Genomic DNA, 18,860 nt, shown 5'->3' with positions numbered 1-18,860 from the left:
ATTTTTAGTTTGAGTGCGCACTGGTTGAGTTCCAGTGTCAAATGCATGTCTATTGAATACTAAAAAAAATTGTGTACATTTCACTGGGCACTTGCACCATTACTCTTTGCTTGCACATTCTACATAATATCTTGTATGGAGTTCACTAATAAATAACATGTATATTGTTTTACATAATACAATTAGGTAGTTCAGTGTAGTTTATCTAATATTATTGTGAAATTGACAAAATGTAGTAATTTCATGTATAATATACACATTTAAATAAGGCACATTTACAACACCCAAAATAATTTTTTATAGTGCAGGGATTATCATACCTCAGTATCATTTCAAACAGCACTCATTGTCATGTACTAAAGTTTCTATCGTCACTTCCACTGATTCATAATGGTGATTAAGCTTCTGGCCTGAGCTCATGTTTAGAGTATTCTAAAATATACAGTATTGTCCAGCCCATGTCCAGTGAACATGGTCTTAACAAGGATCTGTCTGTGTGTGTGTGTGTGTGTGTGTGTGTGTGTGTGTGTGTGCAGGTGCTGAGGGACACGCTGGCTGTGCATGAGGCCGTGATGAGGAGCTCCAGCCCCTCCAGCCTGGGGAAGTACAGAGTCCTGGGCTGCAGCATCCAGAGCCTCCTCCCACAGAGCCCAGACTACCAGACAGTCACACAGTGCTGCAGCAGAAGGACCAGCACAGGTGTGTGTGTGTGTGTGTGTGTGTGTGTGTGTGTGTGTGTGTGTGTGTGTGTGTGTGTGAGTTTGTGTGTGTGAGTTTGTGTGTGTGTGTGTGTGGGTGTGTGTGTGTGTGTGTGTGTGTTTGTGTGTGTCTGTGTGTATGTTCACTTACTGAAAGACAAGAAAAAATGTATATGGTATATTTGTATGTGTGTAGCACACTCTCACTCTCTGTGTCTCTCTTGCAGAGAGATTAAGATTCACCATGTGTTCCAAGTGAGGCGTGGGGCGGAGCTTCAGATGTTCAGGAAGGAGCTTGGTAACATTAGGCAATTCCTCCACTCTACAAGTCCGGCCAGCTTTGTTGGAATCCTCTCTCGGTGAGAAAACTCTGTTGCATATGCACACACAGACACACACACACGCACACGCACACACACACACACACACACAGACACACACACACACACACACACATACAAAAACACACACTCACACACAAAGAGACACTATTCTACACACCCTCTGCATACCTGAGAAATAATACCAATACCTGTATAGATATAATTCAACTTTAAGACTATGCATGTATAGTTAGTATAAATGATCCTTATGTTAGTGTAGTACATGTCATTAATAGTATAATGTATCCTAATGCTAGTGTCCATGTCATTATTAGTATAACTACTCATCCTAACGCTAATGTCCATGACATTATTAGTAAAACTACTCATCCTTACGCTAGTGTCCATGACATTATTAGTAAAACTACTCATCCTTACGCTAGTGTCCATGTCATTATTAGTATTACTACTCATCCTAACGCTAATGTCCATGACATTATTAGTAAAACTAATCATCCTAACGCTAGTGTCCATGACATTATTAGTATAACTACTCATCCTAATCCTAATGTCTGTCCCTCCAGAGGTCTTCTGCTGCCCCGGGTTGGTGTGGAGTGTCATGGAGTGGAGCGCACAGATGTGGGATTCCTCGGAGGCGGCATATACTTCAGCGACTCTTTCAGGTCAGTGGGTTTGGGTATTTTAGGAGTAAACAAAAATAACTTAAATGGAGTGAATGTTGTAATCTGACACTCCAGTCAGTGTGGACACAGAACCACTCATACTAACCACTCCTCGCTCCCACTCAGCACCAGCGTGAAGTACTCCAGGCCCGGCGAGACGGACGGCTCGCGCCTGCTGCTGGTGTGTGAGGTGGCCCTGGGACGCTGCCGAGAGCTCCAGAAGAGGGACCCCACCCTAACCTGCGCCCCCGAGGGCTACGACAGCGTGCACGGGGCCCGGTGCACCCCCAGACAGCACTCTGAGTTTGAGGTGCTCACTCTTCTGGGGCAGGCCTAGCTTAACTTTTTACTCATTACCGTGTTATTGTCACGCTGTGATGACTGTACCTCCCAGGCTGTGAACGCCTCTTCTCTTGTGGTTTCCAGGACGACGAGTATGTGGTGTACAGCCCAGAGCAGGTGAGGCTGCAGTATGTTGTCCAGTACACACTGCCAGACGACCAGGTCAAGGACTTCCAGCCGTCTGTCGACACATCTGTGGAAAATATCCCCCAAGCAGGGACCTCTGACATATGTGAGTATCCACTGATCTCTTACACAGATACACGCACACGCACACACAAACATACACACACGCACACACACAGACACACACACACACACACACACACACATACACACACACACACATACATACACACACACACACACACACACACACACACACACACACACTCTCTGTCTGTGAGTATCCTCAGATCTCTTTACTTGTCCCCGCCATAACAACTCATATAAGTCTGCAGACTGTAGAACATAATCTGGACCCACATGATATGAAGTGTTATGGGCTATGTACTAAGTATTCAATTAATTGATAAGATCAATATTCTTTTCATATGAGTGGATGTTGTCATATACTACATAGGGTTAGGGTTGGAGGTTTGTGCAGTGACATGTAATAATGTGTTTCATAATGCGTTATTACAAATTATTACATATTAAAGGACATTAGAGGTACATCATATTATTTAGGACATGAAAGCAGTGCAGCTGATACAATGGTATCTATAAACTCAAGAGTATGTATAGGAAAAGGGTATGTAATATGGAGTACACGAAACAGAGTTCAAGGTTTTGAAGAGGACCTGTTCTGTGTATCTGGTTTTTCCATTTCCTTTAGCGTGTTGAAGCTTTTTGGGCATGTAAACAGTCTGCAAAGTTTTATCATTGGTTTTTGAGACGGTGTCTCACATAGACACTGTGCTCTAACCTGTTAACACGGGCGCCAAAATGAAAATCAACAAGTAACACAGATGCATCACACACACAACGCAACCAGTGTATAAGGCCTAGTCGGATTGTGGTTGATGTTGATGTTAGGGTTAGGATACACGGACAGCATTTTAATAAGCTGTTTCGCAATGATAGATTGTGTATTACGTTGTACTGCATAGTGTTATTACAATGTAATAAGGTTGTTATAACACAGATAAACAATGTTACCATCCACAATGCACAATGTGACTAGTGCATCACACACACAACGTAACCAGTGTATAAGGCCTAGTAGGATTGTGGTTGATGTTGATGTTGATGTTAGGGTTAGGGTACACGGACAGCATTTTAATGAGCTGTTTCACAATGATAGATTGTGTATAACATTGTACTGAATAGTGTTATTACAATGTAATATGGTTGTTATAACACAGATAAGCAGTGTTACCATCCACGATGCACTGAAAGCACTCTGTACATGTCTCTAGTGGCCAGTGAAGACAGTGGGGGTTCGAGGACATCAAGAACCCCCTGGACAGCGTGACCGCTGGTCTCCTGGACAGCGCTGGCCAGATGCTCCCCCTGGAGGCCGTCCATGTGAAGTGCAAGCTGGTGGACCTGCTATCTCAGGTGCGGTATAGGGCTCACATCTGCATATTTCATTTCAACAAACATGATCAGATTTATGGAGGACCAAACCTGCCATATTTACAAATGAATGAATGAATAAATAAATGGCCACATCCATGCATTTAGACAGAAATAATTCCTATTCCTATTCCTTTTCCTTTTTCTTTTCCTATTTCTATTCCTATTTATATTTCTATTCCTATTCCTATTCCTATTCCTATCCCTATTTCTATTCCTATTCCTATTCCTATTCCTATTCCTATTTCTTCTTCTCAATATGTTAATGAGATGTGTCAATCAAAAATAGGTAGGCGGTATTTGACACACCATTGGCTAATCGTTTTCAATGCGTTGTATTCGATTATGTTAGGGGATGTTCTCTCAACTAGATAGTTAAGGCATTTGCATGGTTATCCAATTCACCTCGTACGACTTCACGAGAGACACGCCCTTTCTAATCTGATGATTGTACGACTCACCTCTACCTGCATGGTTCTACGAGGGGCTGTGGAGATTACCAACGCTTTAATATGATGTTACAAGGCCATTACATCATCAACAACAAACTATAAAATCAGAAATCGTTTGTTTTTATCCCGTGTATTTTTAGTTAATGATCAGAGGCTGTTGTTGTGAAATGAATTACTAACGACAACGACCAAGCTCGCGGTTATTGTCGAATATTTTCTATTATTATACCACACAAACAGTTCTGCTTTTTTACGTCTACAATTCAGGTTCGTTACAATTTAATCATTTACACTGCATGCTCTGCTAACTCAAACACAAAGAGGCTGTTCGAAAACCAAGAAATGTTTTTATTATTACTGTAATTAGACGACGTCTCCCTATGCTTTATATGCGGCGAGAGCCACGATGGAGCAAGGAAGAAGGGAGATGTCGGTTTTCCTCCTGCATCGCCGCTGGTGCCCTTCATAGTTTTTTTCATTTTTACAAACTTGTCCCTGATCTTCCTCCAACTCCTAATGCACTCCTGGACCTCCAGCCCCAGGTTCCCAGCGATCTCTCAGCGATTTTTTAAAAACGGAGGTGCTGTCATATAGGGAACGAAACAGGAAACGTCATTTTTAGCCAGGGGTGTCGGACAGCTCGGATCGGATAGTGAGAAAATTCAAGCGGTGCTCCAGAGGCCATCCGACACCCTCGGATGGCTCTCCGAGGTGCTCAAAGGTGTGGTCCCACTTCAAGGAGGGCGTTTAAGGGCGTGCCTCGTGAGATCGGAGAGCACGATCGGACAAGCATGTGAGCACCTTTAGTCATCATAACTAGCGAAAGCGCAGTTTGCTAGATAGATAGATAGCTAACTGCAAGCAGCTTCATTTGATTTATGTGTATTTTGCAATGTATTGAGTTGGGAGTGGGGTCTCACACACTGTTAATCCACAGCTGGCAACTTTTCTCCTATGTTTTGGGCTTTAGAAATGTGAACAAAAACGACGTGTCCCTCTAATCTCTCAGGGTACCTTGTGTCAGATCTACAAGTCCCGTAGGCACACTTTCGCCATGCTACTCAGATCTCAAAGTTGTCTGACCTTCTTTTCTTTGTAGCGGTTGCTAAGGTATGATTGGATATACATTTTAGTTTTCAATGAGATCGGCCAGCCTGGCCAAGTCTCTGGCAATTGCCCTTTTTCTGTCTTCCATGACAGCAAGGTAAGGCTAACATAATCGGATACAACGCATTGAAAACGATTAGCCAATGGTTTGTCAAATACCGCCTACCTATTTTTGATTGACACATTTCATTAACATATTGAGAAAAAGAAAAAGAAAAAGAAAAAGAAATAGAAATAGGAATAGGAATTGGAAGGAATAAATGAATAAATAAATACATGTATTCATTTATTTCTGTCTAAATGCATGGATGTGGACATTTATTTATTAATTCATTCATTTGTAATTATGGCAGGTTTGGTCCTCCATACAGATTATTATCAATATCAGCAGATAAGTCTTTTTCTTTCTCTGCCTCTCAGACACCGTGACTGTAATCACTGAACTAGACTGCTTTGTAATTCCCAAGTAAGTGCTTGTCCCCCATTGCCTCTGTTTGTTGTTCTCCCATCTCCCATAGGTCATCATCTTCCAGACGTACTCCAACCCAAACACTGTTCCCATCGAGGCCAAGTATGTGTTCCCCTTGGAAGAGTCTGCAGCTGTGTGCGGCTTTGAGGCCTTCATCAATGGGAAGCATGTGATTGGGGAGGTAAAGTAACTCATAGGCCTTCATCAATGGGAAGCATGTGATTGAGGAGGTAAAGTAACTCATAGGCCTTCATCAATGGGAAGCATGTGATTGGGGAGGTATAGTAACTCAAATAGGCCTTCATCAATGGGAAGCATGTGATTGGGGAGGTATAGTAACTCATATAGGCCTTCATCAATGGGAAGCATGTGATTGGGGAGGTATAGTAACTCATATAGGCCTTCATCAATGGGAAGCATGTGATTGGGGAGGTATATCAACTCATATAGGCCTTCATCAATGGAAAGAATGTGATTGGGGAAGTATAGTAACTCATATAGGCCTTCATCAATGGAAAGAATGTGACTGGGGAGGTATAGTAACTCGTATAGGCCTTCATCAATGGAAAGAATGTGATTGGGGAGGTATAGTAACTCATATAGGCCTTCATCAATGGAAAGAATGTGATTGGGGAGGTATAGTAACTCATATAGGCCTTCATCAATGGCAACCATGTGATTGGGGAGGTATAGTAACTCATATAGGCCTTCATCAATGGGAAGCATGTGATTGGGGAGGTATAGTAACTCATATAGGCCTTCATCAATGGGAAGCATGTGATTGGGGAGGTATATCAACTCATATAGGCCTTCATCAATGGAAAGAATGTGATTGGGGAAGTATAGTAACTCATATAGGCCTTCATCAATGGAAAGAATGTGATTGGGGAGGTATAGTAACTCGTATAGGCCTTCATCAATGGAAAGAATGTGATTGGGGAGGTATAGTAACTCATATAGGCCTTCATCAATGGAAAGAATGTGATTGGGGAGGTATAGTAACTCATATAGGCCTTCATCAATGGCAACCATGTGATTGGGGAGGTATAGTAACTCATATAGGCCTTCATCTGTCAGGGCCTCAGGGCTCTGTTCTTCTCTCCAACTTAGAGTTCTGTCATCGAGGAAGAGAGAGAAATACTCATTAGCATAAGGTGTTTTAGGGTGTGTGTGTGTGTGTGTGTGTGTGTGTGTGTGTGTGTGTGTGTGTGTGTGTGTGTGTGTGTGTGTGTGTGTGTGTGTGTGGTGAGGTTTTGTAGTGACTATACGTCTATAGTACCTTGTGCATTACAGCATTGCCCACACAGAGGTCACTTCTCTCCCAGTGTAGCTGACATGGTTCTGGTGGCGTCTCTGTTCCTCGGGTTCACCCATGTGTTGTTCTGTGTGTGTCCCTCAGGTGAAGGAGAAGGAGCAGGCTCGTAAAGAGTACAAACAGGCCATAGCAAAGGGCCACGGGGCTTACCTGATGGACCAGGACGCACCTGTACGTCATCACACAAATGATCTCTACCATACTCACTCATCAACATAGACATTGTTCAGATATGTAGTGTTCAATTTTACCTGTTTATATAGAATCAATAATAAAAGATATTTGACTCATGGCACTTTATAGAGCCCAAGGCCTGAACTCCCCTAAAGCATGTGACAATGGGACGGCGGCAAGGAAAATCTCCCTTTTGACAGGACGAAACCATTAGCGAAAGCCAGCTCAAAACTTTGTCATATAATTTTAAATTAACTTGGAAATGTTTCAAAATAATCAAATGTATAGTGATGGCATGATGTTGAAGGAACAGTTCCCTACGTAGAGTGTTATAATATTTAGCTGATGTTGAAGTTAGGAGATTTGGACACTTGACAGTTTGGAGAAGTTAGGACACTTGATATCTGTCAGTGTAATCGGCTATTTTTGATGATGTCCTAACTGTGCGCCCCTTTAGGACGTATTCACCATCAGTGTGGGGAACCTTCCTCCGGGCGCCACCGTCCTCATCAAGGTCACCTTCATCTCTGAGCTGCTGGTGAAGGCCGACTCCATCTTCTTCCAGTTGCCTGGTAGCGTGGCACCCTGGCAACAGAGTTCTGCACTCAATGAGAGGACACAGGTAGGAGGAGCATCCTCTGATTGTCAGCTGTCATCAGGGTTTTTCTATTCCGTGGTCATGGTTTTTGCATTATTTGTGAGTTCCGTCAGTTAAATTGAGTTTTTTGTAATGAATTAAACTATGTGTTGCACAGGATACAGTGGAGAAGGTGTGTGTGAGTGAACTCAATGGGTAAGGGTCTTCATCTGGTTCACATATCTCCACTAAACATTCCAGTGGAGTTTTGAATCATTTTTATTTATCCTAATCACATTCATTATTCTTCTTCATGTATCCTAATCTTTTATCAATACCTCGGTTTAGTTGTTGCACATTCAAAATGTTTGTATGTTGTACTGTAATATAATTTGATGTGTATCTCCTTACTGGTTCTTTATAGGGAGTTTACCCTCAGTTTGTCCATTGAGATGCCTTATGAGATCACCAGTCTGCGCTGTGATACTCACCGCATTCAGACCAAGGTATTTGCGCCTACATCATCCTACGCAGACAACACAGTGAGCCATATCTTTCCCACTCTCTCCAGCACTTCTCTACCTTAAAGAAGCTCTTGAAGACCAAACTCTTCAGGGAGCACCTCTTTTCCTATCTTGCACTTTCTCTACCTTCCTCTTCCTCTCCTTATCCTCTCCTCTAACTACTACTTAACTCGCTCTTACAGTTAGCTACATTCCTGCACTTTTATTCCTTATGTAAAGTAGTATTATTAATTGTTACACTATGTAAAGTTTTCAGGTACAGACAGGTTGGAAGCCAAAAGCATGACAACAGACACAGTGTGTAGCAGAAGTGTAGTTTACTTTGTAATATCAAAACAGGGTAAAAACCAGGAAATCCGTCAGGTATACAAACAATTCCACAAGGAGCAGGCAGGGTATTTAGAATCCGATGGACAGGCAGGCAGGCTCAGAACCAGGAGATCAATCAATCCAGCAGACAAATCCGACGAGGGGCAGGCAGGGTTTGCGAAATCCAAAGTACAGCCAAAAATGGTCAAAACCAGATGACCAGATGAAAACAAACTAGAATTCAGGGGGATTTGTGAAACACTAGGTCTATATTGCTTATAGCTTGATTGTTTTCTCCTTTGTACGTCCCTTTGGATAAAAGCGTCTGCTAAATTACTAAATGTAAATGTAAATGGTATCATTCCTTTCCAAAAGGATCTGTTTCATATTTCTGTTGGTAAAGTGGAAAGTCATACAATTTGTTTGAAAGACATACTGTATATAGACCAAAATATGCACCATGCCAGCAGTGATGGTCGAGGCCAAGGGTACACATGTTGTGTTTAGGGTTTAGTGATGCTCAAGGATTACTGTTTCAACTCGTCTCCAGTCGGATGTGTTTGGTGATGGACCCTTGTCTTGTTGCACCTGTTGATAAAATGGGGAAGGCGTTGTGGTGACGACTGAGTGAGAGTTGACCACCATGTTCTCTCCTGTGCGGCAGAGGACGGACTGCAAGGCGGTGGTTGGCACGTTGCCGGGGGAGACGCTGGGATCGGACGGGTTCCACCTCTACATCACGCTGTCTGAGATGCACATGCCCCGCATGTGGGTGGAGAACCACCCAGACAAGGACAGCCAGGTCAGACCCACACAAATTCACAGTCCTTAAACACCCAGACAAGGACAGCCAGGTCAGACCCACACAAACACACAGTACTTAAACACCCAGACAAGGACAGCCAGGTCAGACCCACACAAACGCACGGTACTTAAACACCCAGACAAGGACAGCCAAGTCAGACCCACACAAACACACAGTCCTTAAACACCCTGACAAGGACAGCCAGGTCAGACCCACACAAGCTCACAGTCCTTAAACACCCAGACAAAGACAGCCAGGTCTTACCCTAACAAGCTCACAGTCCAACGCTTTTAATTGAATCGTTCATAATTATCCACGGATGCGTACCGCCACAGTTCCTTCCTTAACACATAACTCCAAAACGTGCCCCTGCATTTCAGATGTTCACTTAAGAACTTTCAATTTCTTCCCCTTGATTCTCTTTCTAGGTTTCTGTTGTCTAACTCCACCTTTGTGTATGTGTGTGTGTGGGTGTAAGTAGTTTATATTCACTACATTCAAATTGCCCCTTCATTTAAGTTTTTATGGTAACCCTCTCTCTTGTCTTTGTTTTGGCAAAAATGGGTACCTCACACACACACAAACACACACACACACACACACACACACACACACACACACACACACACACACACACACACACACACAGAGACATGCACACACACACACACAGACAGCATTCAACCACTCAGGCACCCAGACGTGGGTTCATCCAGACTTTTCCCCAGGCCTGTATGCTGGTGTTTTACCCAGACTGCCCCTCTCTTCCCAGGCCTGTATGCTGGTGTTTTACCCAGACTTTGAGACCACCAGAGGGACGGGTGAGGAGTCCAGCCCAGGGTCTGGCTGCCTGGTGGAGGAGGTGGTGCTCCTGCTGGACTCCTCCGAGTCGATGCGGGGTGAGGCCCTGCTGAACGCCCGTCAGATCGCCCTGCAGCTCCTCAGCAAACTGGACACAAAAATCAAGATCAACATTGTGTTATTTGGTACAGGTGGGTACTGATGATCACTGAAGCAAGCCACAATTATTACGACACAGGAGGACTTTTTGAGATATTTTTGAGAAATATGCTTCAACTGCACTGAATAGTCTTTTTTTAAAGCCTACTTTTTTTTTGCAGATCAAAGGGATGCCTTCATCTTCTCCAAACGTCTTGGGGATGCGCTTGAACCAGCCAAGAAGTTCATCAGGGTGGGACTTGACACTGTGCTATCCAATGTCTTTCAGAGTTCACATGAAATATACGTCTGAGTTGTTCCAGTGGTTGGACTGGTATAATAGTAAATAAGAGTTCGGATTTGACATATTTTGGCATTTACCAGCTGTGACACCGTCTGCAACGTCTCAAAAGTGGATAAACGGTAGTTTGAGTTAATTATCAATTGTTCCCTGTGCTATTGGTTGGGGACTTCCCACAGTAGCCAAAACTCTTGCAAGTAGTAGCCACATGCAAGTAGTCATACCCAGCAACCAAGGCTATGTATTATAACACATAAGCGGCACCATAGCCACCATCTTAGCAACACTTAACAGCAACAGCAAAGAGATGTCATTGTGAGATTTTCATCCTTGTTGTAAATTGGGCAGCTTCTTTTGTCTATGTTTCTGTGTATCAGTAAGTTTGTGTCCTGCTGCTCTTGTCATTAGATCTCCGTACCAGTGGGGGGCAGCACTGAGCTGTGGAGGCCTTTGCGAAGCCTCAGTCTGCTGCCACCCTCCCGAGGCACCAGGAGCCTGGTGCTGCTGTCTGACGGCCACGTGCACAACCCCGCCCTCACCCTACAGCTGGCCCGCAGCAACGCCGCCCACACGCGCCTCTTCACCTGTGGTCTCGGGTGAGCTCTCCAGCACTGCGCCTGGACGACCAGCTACTGGGGTCTTGAATGAACATCATTCAAAACATTTGTGTTTGTGGTGTGTGGTTGTGTTAAATTATGTTTGTGTGTGTGTGTGTGTGTGTGTGTGTGTGTGTGTGTGTGTGTGTGTGTGTGTGTGTGTGTGTGTGTCTGTGTGTCTGTGTGTGTTTGTGATGTGTGCATGTTTTCATCTATGTTTGTGTGTGTGTGTGTGTGTGTGTGTGTGTGTGTGTGTGTGTGTGTGTGCGTGTGCGTGTGCGTGCGTGTGCGTGTGTGTACCTGGTTGGTGTGTTTGTTTCCACAGTAAAACTGCTAACAGACATATGCTGCGAGCTCTAGCCCAGGCAGGCGGGGGAGCCTACGAGTTCTTTGACACAAAGACCCGACACACATGGTCAGAGAAGGTAAGCTTTGTCTCCTCGCGGACTAACAATGGGCCTCATTCTCGAAAACAGTTGAGAAGAATTTAAAAAGGAATTTCTTCTGAACTCCACTTCCGGTGGATTTATGAACAAATTTGGTATTCATGAAAGTTTTCTCATCAGGGATTTGTTCTGAACTTCAGAAGACTTTCAGAAAGCGAAATAGCAAATCGGCCAGACATCCTCGGATTTAAATAATTATAGTAATAATAATAAATATGAGAATATTTGTATCATTAACAATTATGTTTCACATTTGTAGTCATGATTCTACAAGGCATCGTTATGTCCTAAAATAAATAAAAGGACTACACGAACACTGCAAATGAAGGTGAATAAATAAATTATCCATTGTGGAATAGAATGGATGCATCTACATCCTTTAACAGTACCTCCATTTCAGCACCAGTGAAATCGACCAGTGCTCGTTTTCCCCTTTGACATGACTCTCTTTCAAATTGCCCTTGCGTGGATTCGGTCAAATCCGACTGCACACTTCACAACGGTTGCATGCCCTTATAAGGAACTGTTGGGGCGTTTATGTATGCAAATTCAGGTGCACGAGAACGTGTTTTCAATTTGATAAACCTATTTCGGAGGAGCACAGCTTAGAACACTTCTGCTGCTTAAGAACACATTTTCAGGCGTTCATGAATCTGGCTGAGATCTTTTTTTTACGTTTGTTTTCTGAAGTCCGTCAGAAACATTTTAGAATAAATGTTATAGAAGGAGGCCCTAAGTCTTCACTCCAACACATTTCAACACCAAAAGCACAATGGGGAGCTTTGAGCCAAAATGTAAATTGCCTCCCTGTAGAAAGGTGGCTTTCAGAGACAGGTGTGCTTAAAGGTGCATGTCAGGTCAGCTGTGTCACTGCACTGCTGTTGTGTCACCTGGCAGGTGGAGTCACAGGTGAGGCGGTTGACGTCTCCAGGCTGCAGCTCAGTGGCGGTGAAGTGGCAGCTGTTCAACCCAACAGCGCCCCCTCCTGTTCAGGCCCCTGCGCAGCTCCACGCCCTCTTCAGCAACTGCCACACCTTGGTCTACGGCTTCGTACCCCACTGCACACAGGTAGAGTAACGAGAGAAAGGCTTTGTACCCCACTGCACATAGGTAGAGTAACGAGAGAAAGGCTTTGTACCCCACTGCACATAGGTAGAGTAACGAGAGAAAGGCTTCATACCCCACTGCACACAGGTAGAGTAACGAGAGAAAGGCTTCGTACCCCACTGCACACAGGTAGAGTAACGAGAGAAAGGCTTTGTACCCCACTGCACACAGGTAGAGTAACGAGAGAAAGGCTTCATACCCCACTGCACACAGGTAGAGTAACGAGAGAAAGGCTTTGTACCCCACTGCACACAGGTAGAGTAACGAGAGAAAGGCTTTGTACCCCACTGCACATAGGTAGAGTAACGAGAGAAAGGCTTTGTACCCCACTGCACACAGGTAGAGTAACGTGGGTATAGAGCGAGGGGGTGTCAGTGTTAGTGTATGAGTGTGTGTGTATAGTCTCTACTTTTCAAAGTGAAGGACAGTTCTCTCTCGCTCTCTCTTTCTCTCTCTCTCTCTCTCTCTCTCTCTTGCTCTCTCTCTCTCTCTCTCTCTCTGCCTGTCTGTATAAAATGGCTACATGTTCTGATTAATTCTGAGGATAGTTGTTTAAACGTTAATGCCTTTGTTCTTCCATGCCTCTCGCCTCTGCAGGCTGCTCTCTATGGAGACCTGTGTGGGAAAGAGATTAAGACCATGGTGTCCACCACAGAACTGCAGAAGAGTAAGGGCACGGTATGAACACCTACGGATTATTGCTTATCTAAACATTAAAGAACGTGGGTCCAACTGAAGCTCTGTAGAAGGAGTCTGTGAGATGTCTTGAAGATAACCTACTCTAATACATTAAGTTAGACTGATTTTAGCTTTTTTTGATGGTTAAAGCTAGTGTGATTGATTTTAAATGTATAGATTTAGTTTGTATTCACTCTCTCTCTCTCTCTCTCTCTCTCTCTCTCTCTCTCTATCTCTCTGTTGGTCTCTAGCTCCTTCACAAGCTCACAGCAAGAGCAGTTATTAGAGATTATGAGGATGGTATTCTTCACATGGATGAAGCTGAACACGAGGTGCGTCATTATGTCTGTGTGTCTGTGTGTGTGTGTGTGTGTGTGTGTGTGTGTGTGTGTGTGTGTGTGTGTGTGTGTGTGTGTGTGTTTGTGTCAGTGTGTGTATGTGGAGACTTTCATATGTGATGATACATGTGTGTGTATTTTGGTGTTGATGTTGTAGTTGTGTTGTGAGGTGATTTTTGTGTTCACGTTTTAGTTGTGTTCCATCATGCTGTGTTGACGTTGTTGACTTTCTAGTTGTGTTCAATCGTGCTGTGTTGACGTTCTAATTGTGTTCAATCGTGCTGTGTTATGACACATCTCTGCTGAGGACGGGTCTGTGTTCTTACTCTCGTAGGGAAAGAAAGCCCAGATGAAGTCCTACATCGTTGAGCTCAGCAAAGAGTTCTCCATCCTCTCCCAGTTCACCAGCTTTGTGGCCATTGAGGAGAGGGTATGTATACTCTTGACCTCACTGAGAAAGGTCAAGGGGTAGAAGGTCAAAAGCAGATACAAATGGCTACTGCCCTATTCACTCCATCTAAGGTTATTGAAAAGCCTACCTAGGTAGCCAATTCAGTACGAAACAAATTATAATAATATAGTCTACATATAATAATATTGTGGGAATGTGCAAATTATATGTTAGTGAAGTAGTTCACGTCCCTCCCTCATTCTAGGACGCCACGAAGCCTGATGATGGGTTCACAGACATCCCCAAACTGATTGCAGAAGAGAATGTTGACCTGTTACCTTATATGGGCTGGGAAGATGAAGAGGAGGAATATAGAATACTTACGGGCTGTTGAGCCAACTTCACTTTGCAGCTGAAACGGAAGTTGAAATGGATTATGGGTATGAAGATACAACATACTAGTTGTGTTGTGATGTGTTATTTAGTGTTGATGTTCTAGTTGTGTTGTGACATGTTATTTTGGTGTTGACTTTCTATGCTGTTCAGTTGGCAGGAGGGGAGATCTCATTTTGGATTTGATGAGGAGGAACATGAGGAAGATGTATACGATGAAGAAGATGTATACGACCAGGTAGGTGTGTTGGGAGTTAAAATGGAAAGAAATGTTGACATTCTAGTCGTGTTTAGACATGTTATTCTGTTATTGATGTTTTAGGTTTGTTGTGACATGCCATGTGAAGATGAGAAGGAAGATACAGATGAGGTAGGTGCGGTGGGAGTGAAAATGGACAGAAAAGTTTTCAAAGCTCCTGAACTTTGTTTTGTTGTTGTTTTTTCTCACATGCCATAATGATATCTGGTTGCTATTCTCATGAATCAGTGAATAGGAGTATAGAGGTGTGTGGTTTAATTCAAATTAGACGAGCATTTTAGCTCCATATCAGAAATAATCTCTGTTCATAATGCCACGCCTTAAAACAGAAAAACACCTTCCAGAAAAAGTGACGAATCAGGGAAAGACAGGTTGTGATTGATAAGACCCAGTCTGGAAGCGAATATAAGGGGTCTCATCATCCGTTTTTGCCCGTCCACGCTGAAACGAAACTCCAGAGTTTTCAAACTTAAAGAGCGGCCAGCAGCGTTTCCAAAAGTCTCCATTTAGGGAGCTCAGGCACTCCAGAGAAGTGGGAACCAGGACGTAAACATTCACCGTGGCAACGGTGTGCTGATTGGCTGAGGAGAATGGCGGACGGATGGATTGACGCGTTAGCTAGTAAAAGTGATGCTGTTTCAAACTAAAACGTATTGGTGTGGCTGTAGCCTAAGTGTTTAAGTTTACTGGTGCTACAGTGATGCACTGTCTTTATGATTCTCTAGACAGGAAGTTCATCTCCCGCTTACTTCCCAACCTCCCCCCATATTGCTTCACGTTCCCTAGAAAAAAGGGTAAGTCAATTATAACATAATTCCAATCAATCGGACCTGAATTCAATCGATTATGGTTCTCTGTTACCTTACCTGAGTTCCTTCAAATTGTGTGCGAATGCTTTCAATTTCAAAATTAATTTGAAATTTAAATCAAAATCATATTCAGTTCAATTGAAATTCCTCAATGTCTGGAGCAGTCTGTTGTCTGTGTTATCTACAGTTTTTTAATCCACTGAATAGTCACTATAAAAACAGTCCTACAGGGAATCAAATCTCCCCTCTCTTGTTTTTCAGGCCTCGGATGAATGGCCTGAAAGTTCTTCACCAGATGACATGCCCCTTTTGGAATCCATCATTTCTATGGCCCTTCCAGGGTGTATGGACGACTCTATCGACCCTATCTGTGGGTACCTAGGTGCCCCCTGCGTAGAAAGTGAAGAAGTGAATGACATTTTTTCATTCGTCACTCCGGAAGACCTAAGTCTTGAGAGGCGTGCTCTTCAATCGTCAAAGTCAATCGTCAGGAAGATGGCCCCTGGTCCCCGAGAGATGCAAGGAAGATCATTAAGATTGATGCATGGAAGTCCTGACCCAAGTCTTGAGAGGTGCAGAGAGAAGTCCATCTCCTCGAGGAGAACATCCTTGATGACCCATGGTCCCCGAGAGATGCAATTAGCATCAGGTCCTGTAGCAAATTCAGTCAGGTTGACGCCCTCTCTTCAAAGCTGCAGTGGCATAAGTAGAAGCAGGGGCAAGGGTAAAGGCGGCCCTACTCTTGCCCCTGCCCCTACTGTTACCCCTGCTCCTACTGTTGTCCCTGTCTGTGCCCCTTTCCCTCCCCTCGCCATTGCCCATGCCTCTCCCCGTACTCTGTCCCTTACTCTCCCTATCATTGGTTCTGCTCCTGCTCCTGCTTCTCCTCCTTCTCCGATCTTCTCTGGTCATACTCCAGACCCTCCCCCTCCTGTCTTGTTTGGTGCTCAGCGCTCTCATGGTTTTAGCTTTGAAGGTGGAGCTACATCTCCTGCCCCTGGTCTCCGAGAGTTACAAGGAAGCCAACGGCAGGACTTTCTTGACCGTGCTCCTACTCTTGCCCATGCCCCTGACCTTGCTCTTGCCCTATCCAGTGCTCTTCCCCATGCTTCTGCTTTTACGTGTGCTCCTGTCTTTGGAGCTCCTGCCCACTCTTTTCTCATAGAGCAGCAACGCACACTCAAGCAGCAGCATGGACTTTTTCGGGCTTTTTCAAGCCACTCCATGCCTGCTCCTCCTCCTCCTCCTCCTCAAACCTCTCACCTCCTCTCTGCTCCTGCTCTTCCTCCTCCTCAAACCTCTCAGCTCCTCTCTGCTCCTGCTCTTCCTCCTCCTCAAACCTCTCAGCTCCTCTCTGCTCCTCCTCCTCCTCCTCAAACCTCTCAGCTCCTCTCTGCTCCTGCTCCTCCTCCTCCTCAAACCTCTCAGCTCCTCTCTGCTCTTGCTCCTCCTCAAACCTCTCAGCAGCATGGACTTTTTTTCATGCCTCCTCCTCCTACTCCTAAATCCTATCGGCGCCTCTCTGGTCCTCCTCAATCCTCTCTGCACTTCTCTACTCCTTTTTTGAGCCCCCTCGGGTCAAGCTTCTCCAAGCATGCTGCTCCTCCTCCTCTTCCTCCTTGTCCTCAAACCTCTCTGCACCTCTCTGCTGCTCCTCCCCAGGAGTGTGACTATGCAGGTTTCTTAGAAAAATCTTCTTTGGACTGTCTCCTTGCTCCCTCAGATATTATCTCTGCCCCTTCTCCTCATTCTCTTTCTCCTCCTGTGGCCTATGTCTCCTATGTGGCTGCTTCTCCTGCCATTTCAGAAAAGAGATTCAGAAAAGCAACTGTGCAGAAAACTGTGCGTTTCCAAGACTTTGACGTGATGGAGGAGTGTTCTCTCAGCCGGTCCATGGCAGCAGATGCCGCACCTCGCAGCATGAGTGGTTGTTCCATCGGTCGTCAGAAGAAAGCAAAGAGGAAAACGGGGATGCCACGGTAAAGGAATAAATACATTCGCTTTTCTGTCATTTCTCTAGTCTTTATCTGTGCACACTCAAAAAACAGAGAGGCTTTGCACTTGATGCTTTTGTGACAGCATGTTGTGTTTTGGGTGTGTGAACACTTGTTATAAAACATGAGGGGTCTATAGAACATGTGAGCACACTCAGAAGTCAGTAAAACATGAGAGCACACTCAGGAGTGTGTAAAACATGTGAGCACACTCAGGAGTCTGTAAAACATGTGAGCACACTCAGGAGTCTGTAAAACATGTGAGCACACTCAGGAGACTGTAAAATATGAGAGCACACTCAGGAGACTGTGAAACGGATGAGTTCTCCATTGCAGGAAGGGCGACGGCTTGGGAGAGACTTGGGAGAGACTGGCATGTCTACAGAGCCCAGTAAGATGCCTGCTATTCAAAAATCATCCATCAGTTAGAATGCAAAGCGATAGTACTGTATACGTACCTATGACTCAATACAAAATGGATACCTCTTAATATTTTGGTTGTCATAAATTTTATGACACTATTCTTAATTTTTTTTGTAATCGTTTGCCGCCTTCTTCCTTACTTCTCTACTGCCTCGTTAGGAGGGATACTGGGAGTGCACTGAGGCAGTGGGATCTCTCCTCAGTGTGGATTTGAACTTATTTGCTTGAGTTTTCCTGAAAGAAAAGGGCATCGCGTCTCTGGGTGAGAACATACCCCTGTTGTGCACAAACTACACAGAACAGTTCCAGTCATATTTAAGGCTTCACTGATGAAGTCTGTTTTGCACCCGGTAAAAAAAAAAGGTCCACATAACAATCATTACACTTCAAATGGGTGAAGCTTGAAGTTTTGCTCGTTCTCAAGTATAATAGCTAGCCTACAAATATAGAGAAGACCCTTTTTTTGTTTACTCTTATAAATTATTAATTTCTCATCTGTATAGGTGCATGTGTCCCATTTAAACCTCTTTATTGGCATGTAAGACCTTTATTTAGATCTTGTTTTATAGCCATTGCCCTGTGGGTCCAAATGAAAGCAGGGATTTAAATGTGTGTTTATGTACGTGTTCGTTGTTTCTCTCTCAGGACCGAAGGCCCATGCTGACATCCTGAGGCTGGTGTCCACCCTGCTGATCCTTCAGCTGGTGCGAGTGAAGAAGCTGGTCAAGGGAGAGCTGCTGCAGTCACTGTTCCGCCTCAGAGAACCTCCTCAACACAGGTGAGTGTGTGTGTGTGGTGTGTGTGTGTGTGTGTGTGTGTGTGTGTGT

The 18,860-nt window shown here is 44.3% G+C and overlaps 1 protein-coding gene and 1 long non-coding RNA gene across 2 annotated transcripts; both read left to right on the top strand.

Annotated features, from left to right (window-relative positions):
* Positions 1 to 572: 572 nt before the first annotated feature.
* Positions 573 to 14,549, top strand: LOC308366100 (protein mono-ADP-ribosyltransferase PARP4-like; the record flags this gene model as incomplete). The annotated part of the gene is made up of 21 exons (XM_080839736.1): positions 573 to 673; positions 926 to 1,057; positions 1,606 to 1,704; positions 1,831 to 2,014; positions 2,131 to 2,282; positions 3,480 to 3,609; positions 5,705 to 5,836; positions 7,055 to 7,141; positions 7,602 to 7,766; positions 7,900 to 7,937; positions 8,146 to 8,263; positions 9,219 to 9,356; positions 10,132 to 10,351; positions 10,481 to 10,551; positions 11,008 to 11,195; positions 11,521 to 11,620; positions 12,539 to 12,709; positions 13,346 to 13,426; positions 13,678 to 13,758; positions 14,099 to 14,194; positions 14,421 to 14,549. The coding sequence occupies 21 exons, from the start codon at positions 573 to 575 to the stop codon at positions 14,547 to 14,549; spliced, it is 2,613 nt and encodes an 870-aa protein (XP_080695862.1).
* Positions 14,550 to 14,703: 154 nt separating this feature from the next.
* Positions 14,704 to 15,589, top strand: LOC308365472. Its single transcript, XR_013968656.1, has 3 exons — positions 14,704 to 14,786; positions 14,871 to 14,918; positions 15,533 to 15,589. It is a non-coding gene; the product is annotated as an uncharacterized lncRNA (long non-coding RNA).
* The last annotated feature ends 3,271 nt before the right edge of the window (positions 15,590 to 18,860 follow it).

The sequence above is a fragment of the Sprattus sprattus genome, assembly GCF_963457725.1.
Source record: "Sprattus sprattus genome assembly, chromosome: 5".
NCBI lineage: Eukaryota > Metazoa > Chordata > Actinopteri > Clupeiformes > Clupeidae > Sprattus > Sprattus sprattus.
This window is presented reverse-complemented; position numbering and strand designations above follow the sequence as displayed.